General features: G+C 40.9%; 1 protein-coding gene across 2 annotated transcripts in view; it reads left to right on the top strand.

Annotated features, from left to right (window-relative positions):
- The first annotated feature begins 15,417 nt into the window (after positions 1-15,417).
- Positions 15,418-23,880, top strand: part of LOC109932336 — a 46,869-nt gene continuing 38,406 nt past the window's right edge. The window contains exon 1 of one of the 2 annotated variants that reach the window (XM_048609261.1): positions 15,418-15,998. In XM_048609261.1, coding sequence (XP_048465218.1) covers positions 15,591-15,998 — 408 coding nt within the window. In that variant the 5' untranslated portion in view covers positions 15,418-15,590. The remainder of the gene's footprint in view (positions 15,999-23,880) is intronic. The other variant, XM_020531566.2, reaches the window with a different exon arrangement.

Raw genomic sequence — 23,880 nt, 5'->3', positions numbered from 1 at the left:
CAGGACAAATTACCTGAAGGTGCTGGGCATATGGTTTGGAGGGACCAGGGCTTGGGAAAAACTTGGGAGGAGCATATTGTAAAGGTGAGGCTGAAAATGGGTTTTTGGGAGCATTTCTCTCTCTCATTTGCGGGTTAAAACCTGGTCATCAGGTGTGAGATATTCTCTCTTTATTGTACATGGCATGGGTCTGGTCCATTCCCAGAACCTAAGCCACTGCAGTCATCTGAGCAGCCATCTTCCACTTCAACTGGAGATCTAAAATAGACTAGTCTGCAGGGACGCCATGTACAAAGCTCTGGATAAGGGGGGAGAAGAATGTACCCAACGCCACCTTCATACTGATGGTCACCTTTCTGTGTGGCTGCATCAAGTCGTACATAGACCCCCAGTACACAAACACTAGATGTTGCTACATACTGAGGTTCTACCTGTCGCCGGTGTTGCGAAGATCCTTCTTGTATGACTGGTCAGTCTGTGCCACCACATGCTGCCCTCACCATCCCCACCCCACCCACAGCAGCTTTGAGACTGTCACACATCTCCTTCTGGAATTTTCCTTTGCAAAGGTAGTCTGGAGAAAGATGCAGTGGGTTTTGTTCATCCTGAGCAGCCCCATCACGCAGGATTCCATGCTGATCTTCCAGAACAACATACAACCAACAGTTTTTTTTAAAATTTCAAAATGATACTTTATTCATAAAAAATCTCTGTATATATACATTGTCACAAAAGAAGTTCAGTTCTGTAAAGTTGCATGTTAAATAAATAAACAAAACATTGGACTTTGACTCTATCCAAAAAAAACCAAAGACCTCTCATATTAATATTTACATATATTTGAAGCACTAGGAGGGTCCAATAACTGAACAGACAGCCCATTTATCTTCAGCAGGAAGACTTCAAACAGTGGTCTTTCCCCACTGTGCCTTAGCAGCAGCTGCCTCAAACTTTAGTGCGGACCTCAGCATGTAGCAATGGACCTTGGAATATACCAGTCTGCAAACCAACAGCAGACAATGATACTCTCTGATACTCAAGGTGATTCTAGTGGTATTGCACCACAGGGAATTTTAATTCGGGAATCATAATCAGTTTCTCAGTCATGTTAACTGAAAGAAAAACCAAACGTAATTTGAGGATTGCTGAAAAGGACACATTTTGTCAGAGCTTTTTATCTTGCGCCCATCAGAACAGTTCTCAAGATAGGCAATACAAGGTGAAAACCGCATTTATAATACATGAGAGGAGAATACCGATTGGTTGGCAAATGGACTCTGATTGTTTAGGGACATTGCCTGAGAAATGAACCAACTCAAAATAGGCGACAGCCATTTGTTGAAACAGGCGCAATGCATATACGTTTGTTTTGTTGAATCTTGAGGTTCTGCAAAAAACTGAATTTTCATAGTATTTACTACGTAGCATGAGATTCCATTTAATGTCTATTACAGCAGTAGTTAATTTTCCAAAATTCTAGCATATGAAAACAAAGGGAAAAATTACGCAAGAAGAGAGGTCATGATGCCCAAATTTAACATCACAATTCGTCTGGCGCCACATCCTATTATTAATATGTTATTTTTGAAATAAGCTTAGAAGGAATGAAAACTAACCCCAGATGTGGGCAGGTAAGGGGATGACAATCATCCAACATCATGACTGGCTGTGCTATGGCCACTGGTCAAAAGGGTTGAGACAATTGACACAGGGAAAGTAAGCTTCCCTGAGAAATTGTGAGGGTAAGAGGCAAGGGGGATGGGGGGGGCGTGTGGTTGGAAGCCCACAGGGGCTAGGCCAATTCCACACTGCAGCCAAGCAAGTTAGAGAAGCCAAATCCGTGCTAGAAAAGCCATGCAGTGACCAAGAGAGTCAAGGAGCCAGACTCTGCGCTGAAATAACCGTGCCAGAGCTCAGTCAAATCCACACCGGAAGATCCGTGCAGACAGCAAGAATAGAGTAGACTCACGGCAGAGGGGAGTTTCTCTCACAGAGCAGTTCTCATCAAGCAAACAGTGTGGACAGCAGTTTTCACTACGGACAGGGAAGACGACCAGAAGGACAGGAAGATGACTGGAGGGAATAGTTTCCTAACACCTCGGCTAGAGAGCTGGATGCTGCCCCACAACTTTAACAAGACCAACACATTCCACTTCGACAGCTTGTCTGCCCTCTGATATCAGTAAACCATCCCCAAATGTATATTCTCTTTATCTAATTAACCAATGTATCATACATAATCTGCTGTTTCTTAAAAAACTCAATAAACTATTAGAAAATGACTTACAAATTGTCAACTGTGATCATGAACCCCTAAAACAACAATTTTGTCTGCAAAAAACAGGGCCCTATGTGGCTTCCAGTATGCTATGAGCCAAATTTACAATCCTAAATTGGTTATCAACATAATTATTTGCACCTAAGATTATTCAGCAAATACAGTCCAATTACAAAATCATATTTAATGTTGGACACTTTGCAAGCTTTGAAACCAGGGTCTGGTTCAAGACGGTCAGTACTTTGCTTGTTGTGAATAGTCAAATGTTGTTTGATATCCTCCATCAGTTTTTGGGACATAAAAGATACCTGGAATCACACAGAACTGAAATTTATACATCATATTGCTCATCTGTTTGATAGATAGAAAGTCTTTTTGATTTGGTGGCAGCATGATGGCGAATAGGGGAGGTGATGGGCTAGTGGTATTTTCATTAGAATATTAATCTGGGGGATTAATAATTGGGTTTGAATTCCACATGGCAGATCGTGGAATCCCAGTTCAATTAAAAAAAAATCTGAAATTAAGAATCTACTAATGGCCATGAAACCATTGTCGATTGCCGAAAATCCCATCTGCCTCACTAAAGTCCTCAGGGAAATCCGCTTTCCTCACCTGATCTGGCCTACATGTGACTCCAGAGTCACAATAATGTGATTGACATTCAACTGTCCTTTGAAATGGCCTAGCAAGCCACTCAAGTTGGATCAATCACTACAAAGTTTCAACAAAGAAATGAAAACAGATGGGACACCTGGCATCAAGCTCGACAGCAGAAATGAAAATGACAAAAAAACAGCAAAGTCCTCCTTACTAATGTCTGGGGGCATGCCCCAGACACCACCATCACCATCCCTGGATATGTCCTGTCCCACCGTCAGGACAGTCCCAGCAGAGGTGGCGGCACAGTGGTATACAATTAGGAGGGAATTGCCCCGTGAGTCTTCAAGTTGACTCTGGACCTCATGAAGTCTTATGGCTTCAGGTTAAACAGGAGCAAGGAAATATCCTGATTACCACATACTGTCCTCCTTCAGCTGATGAATCAGTGCTCCTCCATGCTGAACAGCACTTGTTGGAAGCACTAAGGGTGGCAAGGATACAGATTGTATTCTGGTTGGAGGATTTCAATGTCCACCACCAAGAGTGGTTCAGCAGTGGGTCTAGTCCTGAAGGAAATAGCTGCAGGACTGGATCTGTGGCAGGTGGTGAGGAAGTCAACAAGAGGGAATGCCGATGCATCTGTCCATGACAGTTTTGGTAAGAGTGAACACCGCATTGTCCTTGTGGAGACAAAGTCCCACCTTCACAGTGAGAATACTCTCCATTATATTCTGTGTCATTATGATTGTGCTAAATGGGACAGACTTCAAACAAATCTAGCAACTCAAGACTGGATATTCATGAAGTGCTGTGGGCCATCAACAACAGCAAAATTGTCCTCCAACGTAATCTGCAACTTCATGGCCCGGCATATTCCCCACTCAACCATTATCACCAAGCCTGACTCAAGGGAGAGGGCAGGAGAGCTGTCAGGAGCAGCACCAGACATACTGTAAAATGTCAACCTGGACTACCCAACTGAACTACCTACGTGCCAAACATTATAAGCATGAAGTGACAAACAGATCTAAGTGTTCCCACAACCAATGGATCAGATCGAAGCTCTGCAGTCCTGCCACATGTAGTCCCAGAAGTGTCAAGTGGATGATCCATCTCAGCCTCCTCCAGTGGTTCCCACCATCACAGGTGCCAGTCTTCAGCTAACTGATTCATTTCACGTGGTATCAAGAAATGGTTGGAGGCACTGGATACTGAAAAATCTATGAGCCCTGATGATATTCTCGTATTAGAAGTGAAGACTTGTGTTCCAGAACCTGCCGCTCCCCTAGCCAAGATGTTCCAATACAGTTACAATACTGGTATCTACCCAACAATGTGGAAAGTTACCCAGTTATGTCTTGTACACAAAAAGGAAGAGAAATCCAACCCGATCAATTATCGCCCCAGCAGTCGACTCTCTTATCAGTAAAGTGATGAGAGGTGTCATTGACAGTGCAAATGGCACCTGTTCAGCAATGATTTGCTCACTGACCCCCAGTTTGGGATCCACCTGGGCCACTCAGCTCCTGACCTCATAACAGCCTTGATTAAAACATGTACAAAAGTACTGAATTCCAGAGGTGAGGTGGGAGTGACAGCTCTTGACATCATGGCTACATCCAAATGTGGCATCAAGGAGCCCTAGCAGACCTGGAATTAAAGGGAATCGGGGGCAAAGTCTTTGACTGTTGGAGTCATAGTTAGCACATAGTAAAATGGTTGTGATTGTTGGAGATCAGTCATCTTAGCTCCAGAACATCTCTGGAGTTCGTCAGGGTCGTTTCCTAGGCCCAACCATCTTCAGTCATCTTCAACATCATAATCGCTAGCAGACTAATCTCAAAACTCTGAGATCTAGGTTTTGGCTCTGCCCTCTGCAACTGGATCCTCAAGTTCCTGAACCACAGATTGCAATCAGTGATGACTGACAACAGCACCTCATCCACAATAATCCTCAACACTCACATCCCATAAGAATGCGTTCTCAGCCCATTACTGTACTCCCTGTACACCCACAACTGAGTAGCCAAATTCCGTATAAATGCTCTCTACAAGTTTGCTGACAACACCACCATCATAGGCAGGATATCAAACAATGATGAGTCAGAATAGAGGATGGAGATAGAGTGCTCGGCGTCATAGTGCAATGATCATAATCTCTCTCTCAATGTCGGTAAAACAAAAGAACTGATTATTGACATAAAGAAAGGAGGACACACCACAATCTACATCAACAGGGTTGGGGTGGAGAAGGTCGAGAACGTCAAGTTCTTTGGAGTGACGATAACCAACAATCTATCCTGGACCTCCCACATAAATGCAATGGTCAAAAAGGCACAACAATGCCTTTCTTCCTCAGGCGGCTTCGGAATTTTGGCCTGCCTACAAGGACCCTTACCAACTTTCATTGATGCACCACAGAAAGCATTCTCTCTGGGTGCATCATGGCCTTGTATGGCAACTGCGCTGCCCAGGACCATAAGAAACTACTGAAAATTGGGTGCACAGCCTAGGCCGTCACGGAAGGTAACATACCATCCTTGGACTCCATTTACACTTCTCGTTCCTGAGGAAAGGCTGCCAACATCAAAGACCCTCCCACCCCAGTAATGCTCTCTTCCAGCCTCTTCTGTCAGGCAGAAGATAGAGAAGTTTGAACATATGCACCATTTAGGTTCAAAAACAGCTTCTTCCCTGCTGTTATTAGGCTGCTGAATGGATCTCTCTAATTTCAAATAATGTTGATCTTGCTAATGTTCATCTTGATTGTGCACCTCCTGTGTAGCCATAATATTGTATGCCTCACTCTAAGTGCCCTGTGATCTGTACATCCTTGCTTGCTATGATCTGCCTGTACAGCTCACAAAACAAAGCTTTTCACTGTACTTAGGTACATGTGACTACAATCAAATCAAATCAAATCAAGTCAATAACTTTCCCTCCATTCTAAAGTCAGAGGTGGGGATATTTGCCGATGATTACACAATGATTAGCACCATTCGCCACTCCTCAGAGACTGAAGCAGCCCACGTTCAAATGCAACAAGATCTGGACAATATTGAGGCCTGCGCTAACATTCACATCACACTTATGCCAGGCAATGACCATCTCAAATAAGAAGCAAGCTAACTACTGCTCCTTGACATTCAGTGGTGTTACCGTCACTGAATCACCCCACTATCAACATCCTGGGGGTTACCTTTTAACAGAAACTCAACTGGACTTGCCATATAAACAGTGGCTACAAGAGCAGGTCAAAGGTTAGGAATGCTGCAAGTAACGCACCTCCTGACTCCCTAAAGCCTGTTACCATCTACAAGGCACCAATCAGGAGTGTGATCGAATACTCCCCATTTGCCTGGATGGGTGCAGCTGCAACAACATTTAAGACACCTATCAGGACAAAGCAGCCCCCTTGATTGGCACCAAATCCACAATCATCCACTCCCTCCACCACCGATGCTCCAGTAGCAGTAGTGTATACCATCCACAAGTTGCATTGCAGAAATTCACCAGAGATCCTTAAACAGAACTTTCCAAACCCACGACCACTTCCACCTAGAAGGACAAGGGCAGCAGATACTGGGAACACCATCACCTGCAAATTCTGCTCCAAGCAACTCATATAATCGCTGTTCCTCCACTGTCGCTAGGTCAAAAGGTCCTGGATTTCCCTCCATGAAGACATTGTGGGTCTACCTACAGGACAAGGACTGCAGCAGTTTAAGAAAGCAGTTCTCCACTGCAACAAGGAACAGGCAATAAAATGCTAGCCAACTAGCGATGTCTATATCCCATGAGTGAATAAAAAGAAATTCTGAATCAGGCACAGACAGCAAACAGGTAGAGACAGTGTGCAGGAAAGAGAGGCTGTGAGTGTGTGCAAAGCTGTATAGAGCGCGCGAAGCTGTATAGAGCAAGGAAAAGAGCAAGACAGAAAAACAGCAAGAGGAGGGGAAGAGTGAGAGAAAGACATAGAGAGGCAGAAGTAATGTTGGAATTCATTGAGAGACTGCCAACAGAGGAAATGCAAAACTCAGATCAGATGACAGCTGCAGGTTTAAAAAAAATATAAAATCCTCATGCCACTATACATACTGAAAGCTACATTTGGGAGCAGATTTTAACTTTGCTGCCTAGGCATAAAGTGGAGACATGGATCAATTGCCATTATAAAAAGCATTCATCGCCATTTTAATTAATTGTACGTAATCCCTGGGCTGCTGCTGTGCCAATGGCTAATTCCCTTCCTTATTAGGAGTGCATCCTTGTCCAGGACTTTTGTAACAAAACCTCTTTGTTAGGCAGAGCTCTGCCAGAGTCTGAGAGCACCTACCTGGGCTCCAGAGGACAGCAGACACATGTTCAATCCAGACACTTGTGATGCATTTCAGAATTGCAAGAAGAGACCAAGTTATAGCAGTTCACAGCTGGTGTCCTGTGTACTAGCAGTGATGTCATTATACAAAGTTGTAGATAGGAGCTTTGATTTCCCAAATACTTCCCTTTGCGGTTCAACAAGTGCAAGACTGATGGACTGTCTTCAAATTACTACTGGAATTGTGGTTTTGGTCACAAATGAGCAGGACATTGAGTGAATTTATTATCTGTTGTTAGGGATGGGATTAATTTGGCATGCATGTAAAGTTCAATCTCAATTCTTTAGATCTTGGATAAATTAAGAACTTCAGAAATTGCAGTGCTGTGTTATGCCGCTGGTTGTTCATGAATATTATGAACTGGCTCACTCTGGCAAATAATGATTTGTCACTTCTTTTAAGCATTGGTGAGCAGTTGATGGGTTAATGTTGCTGTTGAAATGGGAAGGTAGGGAAGATCAGTGTGTGGCTTGAAGCATGATGCAGGAGCGAGACTTCAGACTTTTGGGGTATTATAACCAGTTCTGCGGCAGAAAGCATTGATTCACAAAGGATGGTCTTCACCTTATTATGATCCCAGGTGACAGCAGAGGTTATTGAAGTTTCCAGAAAAGTAAAAAGACAGATCGTATGGAAAGGGTCAGGAATCTAACTTCAGGCGCAGGCGAGAGGACATCTATGAGAAGAGGGGCAGTTAATTGAGGTCTAAGGGTGTTGTACTTAACAGCTCAGTATAAGAAACAAGGTAAATGAGCTTGCAGCACAGATTGAAATTGGCAGGTTTCATATCATCAGTACCACAGAGATGTGGCTGCAGGGGGATCAGGGCTAGGAATTAAATATCTAAAGGATACATGTCCTATCGAAAGACAGGCAGATGAGCAGAGGGGCAGAATTGCCTTGTTAGTAAGAAATGAAATGAAATTGATAGCAAGAAATGATATAGAGTTAGAAGGCATAGAATCTGTGTGGGTACAGCTGAGGAACTGCAAAGGAGAAATGACTCTGAGTGGGATGTGTGTAAGGCCTCCTAGTCAGAATGGAGAGGAAGAAAATAAATCAGGAGATGTAAGAACGACACTATAATAATAATCATGGGGGACTTCAATATGCAGATGGATTAGGAAAATCAAGTTGGTAGTGGATCTCAAGAAAAGGAATTCATGGAATCTCCACAAGATAGTTTTTTGGAACAGATTGTGGTAGAGCCCAACAGGGAACAGGCAATTCTGGATTTGGTAATGTGTAATGAAGCAGACTTGATTAAGATGAAGGAACTTCTAAGGAGCAGTGACCATAATATGATAGAATTCATCCTACAGTTAAAGGAGACAACGTTGGACTCAGATATAACAATATTACAATTGAGTAAAAACATGAGCCAGGAACTGGCCAGAGTCAATTGGAAGTGAAGCCCAGCAGTGAAGATGATAGAGCAGTAATGGCAGGAATTTCTGGGGGAAGAAGAAACATATTAAGGGGAGAAAACGTACTAAGGAGAGTAGGAGGCAGCCATGGCTGACAAGTAAAGTCAGGACAGCAAAAAAGCAAAAGAAAAAGCATACAATGTAGTGAAGATTAGTGGGAAGCCAGAGGATTGGTAAGCCTTTAAAAACCAGCAAAGGATAACTTAAAAAAAAGGAATAAAAGGGAGAAGACGAAAAATGAGAGTAAACCATAAAAGAAGATTGCAAGTTTTTTAAAAAGATATTTAAAAGGTAAGAGAGAGAGGCAAGACTGGACATTTTCCAACAGTACAATGTGGCTGGAGAAGTAGTAATCGGGAACAAAAAAAATGGCAGAGGAACTGAATAAGAACTTTGTATCAGCTTTCACAGCAGAAGACAGAACTTCAAGACAGTCATGAGGCAAAGGAAGTTTTGCTGCCATCATTAAGAAGGAGGTTACTAGTGAAACTGAAAGGTCTGAAGACGGATAGATCACCATGACCAGATGGGCTACACCCCAGAATTCTTAAGGAGATTGCTGAGGATACTGTAGAGACATTGGTGGTGATCTTTCAGGAATCACTAGAGTCAGGGAGGGTCCCAGAGGACTGGAAGATGGCTAACGTAACATTCCTGTTTAAGAAGGAAGGCAGAAGACAGGAAATTACAGACCAGTTAGCCTGACCTCAGATGCTGGTAAGACGCTAGAGTCGATTAAGGATGAGGTTGCAAGCTACTTGGAAATGCATGGCAAAACAGGACAGGGTTAGTGCAGCTTCATCAAAGGGAGGTCATGCCTGACAAATGTGTTAAAATCCTTTCAAGAGGTCATGAGCAAGTTTGACAAAGGAGAATCAATGGATGTGATCTATTTGGATTTCCAAAAGGGCTTTGACTAGGTGCCACACAGGAGGTTGCAAATAAGATAAGAGCCCAAGGTGTTAGGGGCAAGGTACTGACATGGATAGAGGATTAGCTGACTGGCAGAAGGCAGAGAGTGGGGTTAAAGGGGTCTTTTCTGGTGATAGTCAGTAATTAGTGGAGTTCTACAGGGGTCCTTGTTGGGACCACAAATATTCATGTTATACTTTAATAATCTGGACAAAGGAACTAAGGACATCGTTGCTAAGTTTGCTGATGACATAGAGATCAGTGGAAGGAGAGGTAGTGTTGCGAAAGTGGGGAGGTTGCAGAAGAACTTGGATAGATTAGGAGAGTGGGCAAAGAAGTGGTAGATGAAATACAATGTGGGAAAGTTGAGGTAATGCGCTTTGGTAGGAAGAATAACGGCATAGACTATTTTCTAAATGGGGAAAGGATTCAGAAATCTGAAGCACAAATAGACTTGGGAGTCATAGTTCAGGATCCTCTTAGGGTTAACATACAGGTTCATTGGCAATTAGGAAGGCACATATACACAAGTAGAAAAGTACTGCTGAGGATGTACAAGGCTCTGGTCAGACCACATTTGGAATATTTAGAGTAGTTCTGGGCCCAGAATCTAAGGAAGGTCGCGCTGGCATTGAAGGGGGTCGAGAAGAGGTTTACAAGATCAATCCCAGGGATGAAGTGCCTGTCATTTGAGGAGCAAATTAAGAATGTGTCCGTACTGGGAGTTTAGAAGGATTAGGGAGGGATCTCATTGAAACTTAGAGAATACTGAGAGACCAGGATAGAGTGGATGTGGAATAGATGTTTCCACTAGTAGTAGGGACTAGAACTCAAGGCACAGCCTCAGAGTGAAGGGACAACCCTTTGGAACTGAGATGAGAAGGAATTTCTTCAGCTGGAGGGTGATGAATCTGTGATTGCTGCACAGGGCTGAGGAGGGCAAGTCATTGAGACAAAGTACTTAAGACAAAGATAGATAAGTTCTTGTTTGGTAAAGAGATCAAGAGTTACAGGGAAAAGACAGGAAAATGGGGTTGAGAAACACATCAGCCATGATCAAGTGGCATTGCATACCCAATGGGCCAAATGGTCTGATTCTGCTCTTAAGTCTTATGGTCAGAATGAAACCAGACTTGATAGATATATTTATTTTCTTCTTTAGTTGCTTAACAGAGTGGTTAGTCACTAAAATAGATTAGTGGAAGATTTAACTAGAAGTTTATTCTACAAAAGAAAACTAAACCATACAAACCAATTTATCTAAATGTAGAAGACAGTTAGCAAGATCTAAAATATACATCAAAGTTTCAATTAGTTTTCTGACAATATCCATCACAGAGACTCAAGTCCAGAGGATTTTACATATCTCAACTCTTTAACTCACTCCTACAGTTTCTTTGCTGCGAGTCTGTGGAGACAATTTTCCAAATCTGCCACTGGATACATACATTCAATAATAGCGCAGCAGGAAGCCATTTTGCTCAAGGTCCATGTCTTTTCCAAATCTGCTAACATGATTTTTTTTTCCCAAATCTGAGAGCCAAAATTTTTTCAGTTCTAAAAACCCACAGATTTCAAATCAAATTCCAAAAATGGTATGTATTACACACTTTTCATCACAATCTCAATAAGATTGGAACCAATGCACTTGTGGAGTGCTTGACTAGGGCAGTTGGCGAGGGTTCAAACTAAATTGACAGTGATTGGTACCCATCATATAGAAGTAGAAAGGAAGGAAAATGTGCATTGAGTAAGAGAATGTTGGACAATACTACAGGAGGAAGTAGTACCATATATAGGAAATGGAGGAGGACTCCAATGTCCATACATAACCATAAAGTAATGTAAATCAGGTTGGTGAGCTGCAAGTGCTAATAGCAATATGGGAATATTGTTTAATTACACAAATGAAAAAGTTGGCCTAAAAGTGGTGAGAACTAGATATTTAATATGCAAGGATACAAAGTGTTCAGAAAATGTCAAGATGGAAAAAAAGATATACGATGGCACCAATGATTAAAGAAGAAATCCTAGTATCAGAAAGAGGATTTTTCACTTGGGAACTCTGCAGCCTTCTGGACTTAATAGAGTTCAGCAATTTAAGGACTCGTGGCCATGTCCTTACTCCTAGGGACTAAGCAGAGGAATGGAACACTGGAGTATTGATAGAGGAGCTGGCATGGACACAAAGAGTAAACTGGCTTCCTGCTGTGCTGTCACTGAACGTACGCCTCCAGTGGCAGCCTTGAAGCAAAAGAATTCATGCAGTTGTGACCATTAAAGCTGCAGATATAGTGAAGGCTATGCTGGAGGAAGGCTGCAATTTGCTTTTTTGTAGGATGGGTAATGCCGGCGTTAGAATGGCAATTGAAACAAAAATAGTAAATCAGTACTTCCAGCCTCCTGAAATTCTGCCTAAAATGGTCCGGACACATCACCAGCCTGGTAGTTACCATTGACCAAGAACTGATCTGAATCAACCATATAAATATTGTGTCTAAATGATAGCCAGGCCATTTATGACTATGATTCCCTCGGAGGTTGGTAGATCTTTGGAATTCTCTACCCTGAGGACTGTGGAGGTTCAATCATTGAGTATGTCAAGACAGAAATGTAACCAAGGGACGGAGTGGAGGGAGAAGGTGCAGAATGGCGTAGAGGTTGATCAACCGTCATGATGCTTGAATGGCGGAGCAGACACAACAGGCTGCACCTGCTCCTATTTCCTATGTTTGTAGGAGTGGGACAGAGGCTAGAAATTCTGTGACAATTAATTCATTCCTGACTCTCAAATCATGCCCACCTCAACAAGGCACAAGTCAGGAATGTGATGGAATACTCACCAACTTCCTGCAAAGATGTGGCTCTGACAACACTCAAGAAGCTTAACATTATCTGAAACAGAGCATCCTCTTTGATTGGGATCCCATCTGCAACCTAAAACATTCATTACCTCCACACCAATGCACCGTGATAGAAGTGTATATAAAACACACTGCAGCAACTCACATTGCTCCATCTGAACCCAGCCTCCACCACCAAGAAAAACAGGGCAGTATGTTCATAAGAACAACACCAACTGCAAGTTTTACTCAAAGTCACATGATATCCTGACTTGGAACTCAAGATATCCCGACTTGGAACTATAACACCAATCCTTCCCTGTCACTGGATTAAAATTCTGGAACTCTTTTCCTAACGGCACTATGTGCGCATCTGCAACATATGGGCTGCAGTAGTTTAAGGTAGCTCACCACCACTTTCTCAAGGGCAAAAAGGAATGGGCAACAAATGTTAGTCTTGCCAACAGCACCTATAATCAATGAAAGAATATACATAAAACATGTTGGCTGGGATGAGCCGAATGGTCTTCTTAATCTCTTGCAGTTCTTGTTGCTGCAAGAAATGATGTTCACTAACCTGGCGAGGCTGCTAGCAGCCCCTGTCTCTTTACAACTGGTATGCAAGTATCATTAGTCATGATTCTATCCATCAACTCGTGACCAGCTTGCATGGCATAGGTTTCAAATGTGTGTCTCCTTATATGGTGTGCATGTATTTATTGAGGTCATCTCCTTGGCACTGGGACAGCTCAAATATCATGCCTTCACAGGGTAGTGCAGATACAGACAGAAACCTGCTAGTTAACCAGGTGGTGATTTCCTCACATAATGTCATATTGCCCTATGGTTCAGTACATTGGTGTTACCCAGGACTTGCAGCCTTGGGTTCATCTTTTGAGAAAATGTTCCAGTCTTAAGTACCATCAGAAGGTAAATGCAGCCAAAGTCTGGAAACTACTATTATTGAGTTGTTTTTCTAATAATATTCTGTTAAATTGCAAATTTACCTACTGACTAATCGCAGTATTGTCTGTAATGGGACATTATCAAACAACTCCCATAAAAGGTCCAGATCTATAACCTTGAACATCCTGAACATGGGTATCAGAAGGTGATGCAGTCAGGTGCTGAAATTACTGTTTTTGTTAAAGCTCATATTTGAAGACTGGTTGCTAGTTGCTTAAACAGGTGGGGTAGGTGGGCTTATCAAGAAGATTTTGTGTGCCCTGATTGATGGCAATAATTGATGACATTGATGGTAGAATTATATAGGAACATAGGAGAAGAAGTTGTCAACCCTTTGAGTCTGCTCCACTATTTTAGATCATGGCTGATCATCTACTTCAATGCCATATTTCCATGCTATTCTTATATTCCTTAATGCCATTAGCAACTAGAAATATATCAATCTTTGTCTTGAGGTTACTTAATGACTGAATTTCCACAGCCCTCCAGGGTAGAACGCACCAAAGATTCATGTCATCTCAGTCTTAAATGGCTTGCCTTTCAGTCTGAGACTGTGCCTTCTGGTCCTAGGTACCACAGGCAGGGTAAACATCCTTTCGACATCTACTCAGTATATCCCTTTAAGAACAAAAACAGAAGTTGCTGGAAAAGCTCAGCAGGTCTGGCAGCGTCTGTAAAGAAAAAAACAGTTAACGTTTCAAGTCCGGTGACCCTTCCTCAGAACTCAGAACAGTTTGGAGGAAGGGTCGCTGGACCCGAAACGTTAACTCTGATTTTTTTTGTTCACAGATGCTGCCAGACCTGCTGAGCTTTACCAGCAATTTCTGGTTTTGTTCCTGATTTACAGCATCCGCAGTTCTTTTGGTTTTTATAATTCCCTTAAGGATTATGTAAGTTTCTATGAGATCTTCTTACTCTTGTAAACTCCAGAGAATACAGACCCTTCCAATTTCGCCTGATAAGACTGTCCCAACAATCCTTTGGTGGTATATATCCTTGTGTAAGAGAACAACTGCGCACAATACAACAGGTACAGTCTCACTAATGCTCTATACAATTGAAGCAATAATTCTTTGCTCTGTACCCAAAACCGCTTGGGATAACGGCTAACATTTTGGTTGCTAGTTGAATTGTTTGATGTATCTGTCTGCTGCTTTCAGTGACATATGAATGTGTACACCTAGATCCCTTTGGAGATCAACAGTTTCCATCTTTCACAATTTAAGAAATACTCTGCACCTCTATTATTACATGGATTTGAATTCCGACAATAAACCTTTGATGCGGCACTGTATAAAATGTCGTTTGACAACCTATTTCCAGCACATCGACTACACTACCTACCCTCATTAGATTCCCTTGTTATAAAACATATAATGGCAGCACGTGGCGAGAAAACTCAGTTACGTACCGAGTCAAGTATGTCGCTCTCCATAGATTCAACCAGTCGAGCTAGTTTCTCCAGCATTTGTTTATCAGGTTTCCAGCATCCGAAGTATTTTGCTTTTAACGACATCTGTTTGTGCTACTTCATTGACAAACTCAATCAAATTAGTTACAAAAAAAATTCCCTAAACTAATCCACAGTTGTCCAACGTTTGCTAATTTTGTCTCGGTGATCGTTTCTCAAAGTTTTCCCAACTTCGAGAGTAAATTGGTTGATCTAGGGACACCTCAGTGAAGAATATACCAATAGTAGGGGAGGGTGATACTAAACCTTTAAGAAAAATGTATAATATCCACGTGAGATCTCTATTATTACCTGATGCAACGATCAAACTAGCACAAACTTCTGGCGGGAAAAGAAGGATTGAGTCAACACAGCGCCTGCGTAATATTTGAATCAGCAGTTTCCCAGCAAATCGCGAGACCTTCTGTTGGGTGTGTGGGCGGTGTGCGATCCCATTGGCTAGCAAACCTTTAACTGACGTGCCTTTGTCGCAATTCAGTTGGTTGCATCCTTTGAGTTAGCTGCTGTGCTATTGGTGGAGTGCAGCTTTAGTATGTAATTGGCTAAGAGGTGGAACAGACTATGTTTCCTTCGTGCGTGATTGGATGCCATCCAGAGTAGAAGGACGGGGCTAACGGAAGGCGGAGCGTGTGTCATCTCGAGCTACCTTGGTGGCGGGACGTTGACGTGTGAAGGCTTAGTGAGTGGATCTGGTGACCACTCGACGCAGACATGGATGAGGTGTGGATGTTATCTTTGTGTCTGACTTTGTTCGCCTTCGTGGTCGCCCTCCTGTCCATGAGGAAGTCCGATGATACATCCGCGAGCTCGGCTAAAGGCAATGAGCCGAAAAGCCCCGATCCTATCCCCCCTTCGCCCCAGCCGGCTGCCCGTTACATGGAGCTCACTCTGGAAGACATCGAGAAGTCGCTCGAGCGACTGGGAGCGGTGCTGGGCATAGAGTCGGCAGGCGTCAAGGAACCAGCCTCCCGGCGACAGACGCCGGCTTCTGATTCCGACACATATCCTTCGCTGTCTGACCGCGAGGAGCAGCCGTACCGGCGTGGGGGGAGAGGAGCAGTATCCCAGCGATGGGCGGAACATGACGGCGCTGAAGCCTGGAGTCACCCCGAGAGACAGGTGCTGAGTCTGGGAAAGGAGAAAATATCGGGAAGGTTTCCGTAGGATGGTATTCTCAGTCTTGCTTCTTAGGAATGGGGATGGAATTTCCTGTGCCACCTTTCTGTGGGGGCATGGAATGACATTCCTCATGGTTTTTCCCCGATTTGGGGTGAAATAGCCTGTTTTATTCCGTTGAGTTTGGAATGCACCTGCTTGTTTGCTCAAGGCTTTGGAGTTAGAAATTCTGTCGGGTTTTATGTAAAATTTGTAAACTTTTGGCCTACTTTGTATGGTCCAGTGATCAAGTGGAGCATTTCTGATCTCCGGAGTTCCCTGCAGTGATATTTGACCTATTATTTGCAGCTTTATTCCTTTAAGTTAAAAATAGAATTTGAGATCAGTGTCCAGTGGTAATGGAACACCAGTACTGGTATTTCATATAAAACACAAGAATAGCGCATGAAATGTGCTGCCCATTACAATGTGTTACAAACTGGCGTTCTAGTTTTCTCTTAAATTGTTGAGTTGTGGGGAACTGGTCACTGGGGAGTGATGCTGACGAAATTATTTACTTAGTTAACCGATTGCGCACGATTGTAATTCGATGTTAAACCTTGTGTTTCTGCATTTATAGAGTATTTGATATTAACTGAAATTTAATATGTATAATAATCCTGGCCTGGTACGCTGAACATGCCGTGTTGATTCATTTAGGGTTGTTTTCCGTACCTGATTGTGGGCATGCCCGGTTTCAAATTAAAGTAAATGAGAATTAAGGTAAACTGAACATTTGTGAAATATAATGGGAGAAAATCAAATGCATTTCTCCACAATTCTTCAATCTTTTTGTTTAGCCACTAAAATAGCTAGTCAATTATGAAATTATTTTATTAATTTTTATCTCCTGTGTTTCCACTCTGCCCTTTGCTATTAAGCCACTCTTGACATTTAAAAAAAATCACTGACTCATGCAGTAATCATATCCTATAAGTAATCACTCCAGAATACTTCAGTCCATGCAAAGGCATCCAGCCTGTTCTATTTGGAGCGCTTTGAAGGGAGTGTCAAGGAGGATGAAGATTGGAAGATCGTAGCTACATGTTTGCTTTGTGTTTTAATTCATGTCTTCTCTTTGAGGCTTTAATATTCCAACTCTCTTATTTGTATGAAAGTAGGACAAATCCTGCCAGCTATAGATCAGTCAGCTTAATGTCAGTGTTGATGGTTAGCAAAATCTATACAAAAATAGTCAGACATTCATCATGAGACAATATGTAATAAGACAACATGGATTCAAAAGCCTAAGTCGTGCTTAACTATCTTGGAGAATAGATGAGGCTTTTGTAGTAAATGTATTATACAGGTACTTGGATTTCAAAAAGGCTTATGACCTACCACTGTAGAGTCGCAACAAAGGGCAGATAAAAAGCAGAATATATAATAAATAATTTCACAGTAGTTCATTGTTTATATTGATTATTTGGATTTTGAATTATTTAAGCTTGAATTATTTATTGTAAAATTTCCCTATGAAAGTAAACTAGGAGTATAATTAATTGCAATCATCTTTGTAAATGATAAATTGAATGGAATAGATGAGCAAAGGGATAAAATTGAGCAAATCATTAATATTATCATTATGGATCGGAAATGAATGCTAAACTAAATTTAGCAATGAAAAATACTACCATGAACATTGGGGGTTTTTTTGTGGTACAGAATTCAAAATTAGTTCAAGTAAACACTCAAAATTGAAAGCCTCTGGATATGGGTTTTGCAGGATTTCAAGTCAAGCACTTTAGGTGGCAGGTTGTTTTGGGCCAGGTTTGGTCAGGTGAGACTTGGAGCACAGGCACAAAACAAAGATTAGATTTACTGCCAGAGTATTTTAATAGGATGTTACTTGGGCTAAGAAATTATATCTATTAGGGAAGATTGAACATGTTGAGAACTTTCTTTAGAAAAATCTTTGGGGAGTTCTGATAGAGATCCTTAAAACTATAAAATTGTTGAATACAGTAGATGTGGAGAATATGTTTCCATTTGTGGGAGAATGTCAGTAAATGTCATTGCATCACTCTTCGCTTTTGAACCATGGTGGATGATTTTGTAATAGATCTTGAGGGAACAACATCTTAAAAATTTGACTGGCTGACCAGTGGGACACAGTGGTCCCTACATTGAACGAGAAAGCGCAAAGCACCATTCTCTACATGAATCGAGTTTGTGCATATCATTCAACTATTTTCTCCTGTATGGTTTTAACCCATACACTGAAGTACAAGTTTCAAGCCTGAGTAAGCGGCTTCTTAAAAACATTTATCTGTTTCTCTGTCAACTTCTGTGCTTTGGAATAAAGCAATGTCGAGTACTTCATTTGACACCTGCCTAATTGCAGGAGTTGTGGGAAAGGTGACCTGTGGTAAAGTCCCTGTTTAACACTATTTCCTTTTAAAATTAATAGTAAGAATACAGTAATTAACATGGCAAGTTTCACTTTAATATTGTTTGTCTCAGAGTTCAAGTTCAGTGACCTCTGTGCATATGACCTTTCCTCCCAACACTGGTGTCCTGTCAGCATTGCCCCTGTTCCTCCATGATGCTCTTTCCACCCCTCTGTTCTTACTTTTAAAGTCCCAGTGTCTGTGCCAACACTAGGGATTTTAAAAGCTGCCCCTCTTTCCCCCTGCTGTGTCCACACTAGCACTACCACTCCCATCCCACCATTAGTGTTGAAACCCTCACCCTGACCCATGCTCATCCCCTTGGTCTTGTGTCACTCTTCGTCTTGCTGTCATTCTCTGTCTCTGTTCTTCCTTTTAATGCCCTCAGCATCCACTGCTACCACTGCAGACTTTTTCAGCCAATCCTTCTCCTCTTGCTCCTGTTCCCACTCTTGAACATATGCTGAAGTCCTGGGATTTCAGTTGCTACCAACGTTAACCAGCTTCTGTAACTTGTTGAAGCCTGGCCAATCCAAAAACAAAGTGTGTAAGTCTTTGTTTTGTGTTTATGATGTATTTTATGTTTAAAATTTACATTAAAAGTTATTTCACTTAACTGTAGACATTTAATGGATAGCGTTTCTGCTTGTGGCGTTCTAATATTTTTTTGCTGAGAAAGATGCTGAACTACCTATCTAGAGAGTATAACTATTATATTTAATGATTCGTGTTTTTTTGATTTATTTCATTTAAGAATGCACAGTACTGCACACATTTTTTTATATATAGCTGTACATTGGTTTCTCCAAGCAAGATATGTCCAAAGCAACTCAACTGATTCTTTGAAAACCTAAAATTCATTTTGACTCATTAGGAATAAATCCAGCAAGAAATAAAAAGAAAAATAATACTTGATGGTTAGAACTAGGAATTTGATTCCGCAAGAACTGGTTGAGGCGAATAGGTAACAAGAATAGAAACAGAATTCTGGATTGTAAACATCAGAACAGACGACCTGGTCTGATTTGTGATGTATATTCTTTTATTTAATATAATTAATTTGAAGTCTTTGCTAGCCAAATTCTTGGAGACCAGTGCACTTGAGGAGGATGGTCTACATCATGCTTGAGGTAAACTTGTAGGACATTAGACATATTTTCTGTTTTATCTTTTCTTAAATTACTTGTCAGTTAAATGTGTTTCAGAAGCTGCTCAAGCTTAATTCGGACATTGTTGCATTCTATAAGGTATATACAATCTCTGCTGCACTTCCACATTCTGCTTCAGCCAAGAGGTTCATATACATTTTATCATGTGACAGCTATTGCCTGCAGTTTCTGTATCATTTCTTGTCCCCAGCTATCACTCGTGGAAGATTTGCTTATTACAAACTTCTGATCATTTTGTAGTTAAAAGAACCCCCATTTAAAAGTTTTACCACCTGTTATCTGCTAAGGGAAAGAAAGGTTATAGAGCCAAGCCACTCCAGGCTTTGCATTTACACTGGTTATATGGTAGATAAAAACTCAGTCTCCTGCAGATTTCAAATGCTGTCTAAAATCTGCTAACCTTTCTGTTGCATCATTTTGCATCTTTATCAATACAATATCATTGATTTAAACTGTATTTTCTGTCATAAGTTACACAACACCAAGGTATAGTCCAACAGGTTTATTTGAAATCATAATCTTTCAGAGTGCTGCTCCTTCATTAGGTGAAGTTTTAACGAAGGACCAGTGCTTTGAAAGCTTGTGATTTCAGATAAACCTGTTGGACTATAGCATGTTAACGTGTAACTTCTGACTTTGTCCACCCCTGTCCAACACTGGCATCTCCACATCATGTATTTGCTGTGCCACATACAGACCTTATATGCCGTTCTTGAAGCTCCTAAACCTTATTGTGTTGAAACTGACTTTGTATTGTTATGGAGGGGGTGGTTGAACCCCTCTGATAATCAAAATTGAAACACAAGCCCCTAATCTGTTACAGCAGGAGTAAAGGTTCCCTTCTAATAATTAAACCCAAAACCCCAGAGAAGCTCCCCTCACCTCGCCTCATATGTTAAACTGTTATGGAGAAGGGGTGGTTAAATGAAAGAAAATCCTTGATATTCACTTTATAAGTAACAAATAACAATTTATTTATTTAACCCTAACACTGAACATACTAACAGAAGCACTAATAAACTGAACTATTCCCTAACTGAACTAAATTCTACTGGTATGCTGTTCCAATAAACACAAGTCCCACTTGCATAAACTGAAGTAATAAGAAAATAAATTGAAACTTAGTCTGTCAAAGTCTACACGCCTTTCTTCTGCTGTTCTCATCTGATCTGGCTGTCGGGGATGTTTTCTCTGTGAAGACTCTTAGCTAGGAGTGCCGAGGTACCTTTTCATGGATAGATGGTGCTTTCTTAGAGAGCTTAGAGATTTCTTGTGAGAGTAAAATGCTTATTTCTCAAATGGCAGTTTGCTCTCACACTGATTTTCAAAAACCCTCTCCTTATATACCTTGGATGACATATCAATTTTCTTAAAATAGCATTGTTCCAAGGTTGTCAAAACCATCAGATTTAAGTTCAATTGCCTTTCAATCACTAAGTGCTTGGTTTAAATTAATTGGTTGATTCCAGCTAGTTGCCAAAACATCAAAACAAGCCTAAGGTTTCCAATCACACAGCTAATTGATACATGTTTCAATTTCAGAACTAGTTGTACATCTTCAGCTATATACAGACACATTTTTTCCTGTAAATCTGTTAAGATTAGAAAAGCATTTTACCTCTTAAAGGAGCTGTGCACTCTTCTCCTTATTCTTACACAAACAAATTCTAGCTTCCTGCCTTCTAATTCACAATTAATCTACACAACTTCGTAACAGTATCATTCATTCACTACTTCCTACTTTGCTTTGCATTTTGTTATTGGCTTCACCCTTGGAATGGCTTATTCCAAGTCTTGAACCTTTACTTGGGTCTTGTGATGGTTGAGAAAAATGCTGTTGTGGGCTATTAGTAAAAAGTGGGAGTATGAAAGTAGTCATGTTCTAATGTAAGGCAAAGCCTTATTTTTCTCTGGGAAGGTAGACTTTAAACAATCAATAAAATGTGTTAAGATAGAGCTTTTAATATTCTAACACTTGCAAGGCAGCTCACAGGTGTACAACCATACAAAAATTGGCACCAAGCCAATCATTGTGCAGTAATTTCTGAAGCCTTCATCCAAAACAAGTTTTATTTTAAAATTAAGCATGAAAGAGTGAAATTACACAGAGGATTTCAGAGTCTTGACGAGGCATACACTGAGTCAGGATCCAGTTTTAACAATGCTAAGTTTAGAGCTGCAGTTGGCTAGTAGTATTAAAAGACTGTAAACTAATCTGGAGTTTCGATGCACTACAAGTTATAACAGCAGAGTTGACCATTTTGCAGCTGCTGTTATCTAATGATATATGCATGTCAGTTCAATGGATAAGCCTTTGATGAATTCATTTTATTCACTTGTGAACATTTTGCTCTGAATTATTCATAATTTCCAATCAGCATTTTTCACTTTGGCGCAAGAATACTTTCACTGTCACTTTATTTTACACCAATTTGTTGTATTTCTCCAGGCTCTGCAGGTAGAAGTTGTGTGCTTTGTATAGGAATTGGAGCTGGAAATACAATAATTTGAAATCTTTGCATCCACATTTTTGTTTGATATGATCACATTTTCAACTTTTGTACATTAATGCTTATTTTTACATTTTTGGTGAATGTATTCTAGAAATAAATTCTATGAATTCATACTCCCAGTGTGGAGATTTACTGTCAAGATTGCAAGTTGGCAATTTGAGCATAGTAGAGAATCGACCCAGTTGGACTGTCCATCCAAAATTCATATTATAAGATGTGGAGTTAGAGGATTCCAGTATTGTGTTGGGTGTCTGTTTACTGTCTGTTGTGGGTAAGTGAAACATAATTTGCACAGCTTGATCCACTTAAGAGTGGAAATATATTTCTTTCAGTGCACTGATAGCTTTTGATTAGAATGATTGAATTTTTGGTACTGTTGTACCTGTTTTATCTCTGCATCAAATTAGCTGTTTCCATTTCTCTGCTGTCCAAACTGTCTTGATTTTTCTTTGTTTAAATTGTTTGTTTTTATGACATTTAACTCTGTACTCGACTAAATCATCCACTGGAAAGAACCTGATCTCTGTCTAGAAAGTTCTGCAGATGGGTTCACTGGATGGTGGCCTCCAGTTTTACATTTTACCCACCCAAACTTAAAGTATTATCCCACGTCATAGGAACAGCAGCGTGTCATTTAGCCCTTCAACTATTCCACCACTCTCTGATTATGGATAATATGTGACTTAACCCCCTATACCTGTCATTGTCCCATATCACATCCCCTTTGGTTAAGAAAAATCTAAAATTAACAGTTGACTAAGTATCCACTGCAGTTTGTGGAAGTGGCTTCTACATTTCTATCATGCAATGCATGTAAACGTGTTTCCTAATGTCATTCTACTTGTGCCTCTAGTCCTAATCTCCTCAACCAGGGCAATCAGTCTACCCATCTGTTCTTTTTAATGTCTTGAAAACTTTAAACAAATTGTCCTTTACTTAACCCTTTACGTTACAGGGAATAGCACTGTAATTTTTCCATGCAATTTAGCCCTTGGAGTTAGCAGGGTTGAAAAATACATAACAGGCAAATTTTCCCACTCTGTTATTTTTAGCCTGCGTAAATGTAAAGATGGGACAAAAAGTTTGAGGTTTCTCCTGTACAGTACTGCTTTGTGTTTCAAGTGATGTGTTTAATGGTTGCCACAGATTGGAGACACTATAATTTGCTGTAGGAACTTTATCCAATATACATGGTCACAAATAAAGTTATTATTTATTAGCAAAAGTACATTAACTCTAGTTAGATCAACGATGGCAATCTGTAGTGAATACATACTTTTTAAATGCGTGCACATTGTCATTGGCTCCCTCTGATATTTGCTTGCTTCTAAGGTGATGTTCCTTCTCTGGGGAGTGTCATTCCCATGGTAAGTGCTGTTACAGTCGTAACTGCTGAGATGATATATCTGATCGTTCACATTGACAACATACAGTAGAGAAAACAAATGTTGTAGATAGACCACGTGAGTTGACATCTACTGAGAGTATTGAACATATGCACTCTGATTACCCCTCCAGTGCTCAGTGTTGGCAATGAATTAGCAGTTTTATCATCTTGCTTTTGTCACTTTCTCAATTTATCAGGTTTTCTTTGCAATTGGAAGTTGCATTTTGGAAGCATAGTTTGGGTGTGGCTTTGGATTGAACTACTTTCTATGCCTTCATGGGTGTAATTTGGCACTCAAGGATTGCCTTGTATAAATTTGTGCTGGATTTGTTTGATTTCTTTAGGATCCCTTTGGCAGTTTTTTCCTTGTTGCTGCTTCAGCCTTTC

The sequence above is a fragment of the Rhincodon typus genome, chromosome 21, assembly GCF_021869965.1.
Source record: "Rhincodon typus isolate 14 chromosome 21, sRhiTyp1.1, whole genome shotgun sequence".
Taxonomy (NCBI): Eukaryota; Metazoa; Chordata; class Chondrichthyes; order Orectolobiformes; family Rhincodontidae; genus Rhincodon; species Rhincodon typus.
This window is presented reverse-complemented; position numbering and strand designations above follow the sequence as displayed.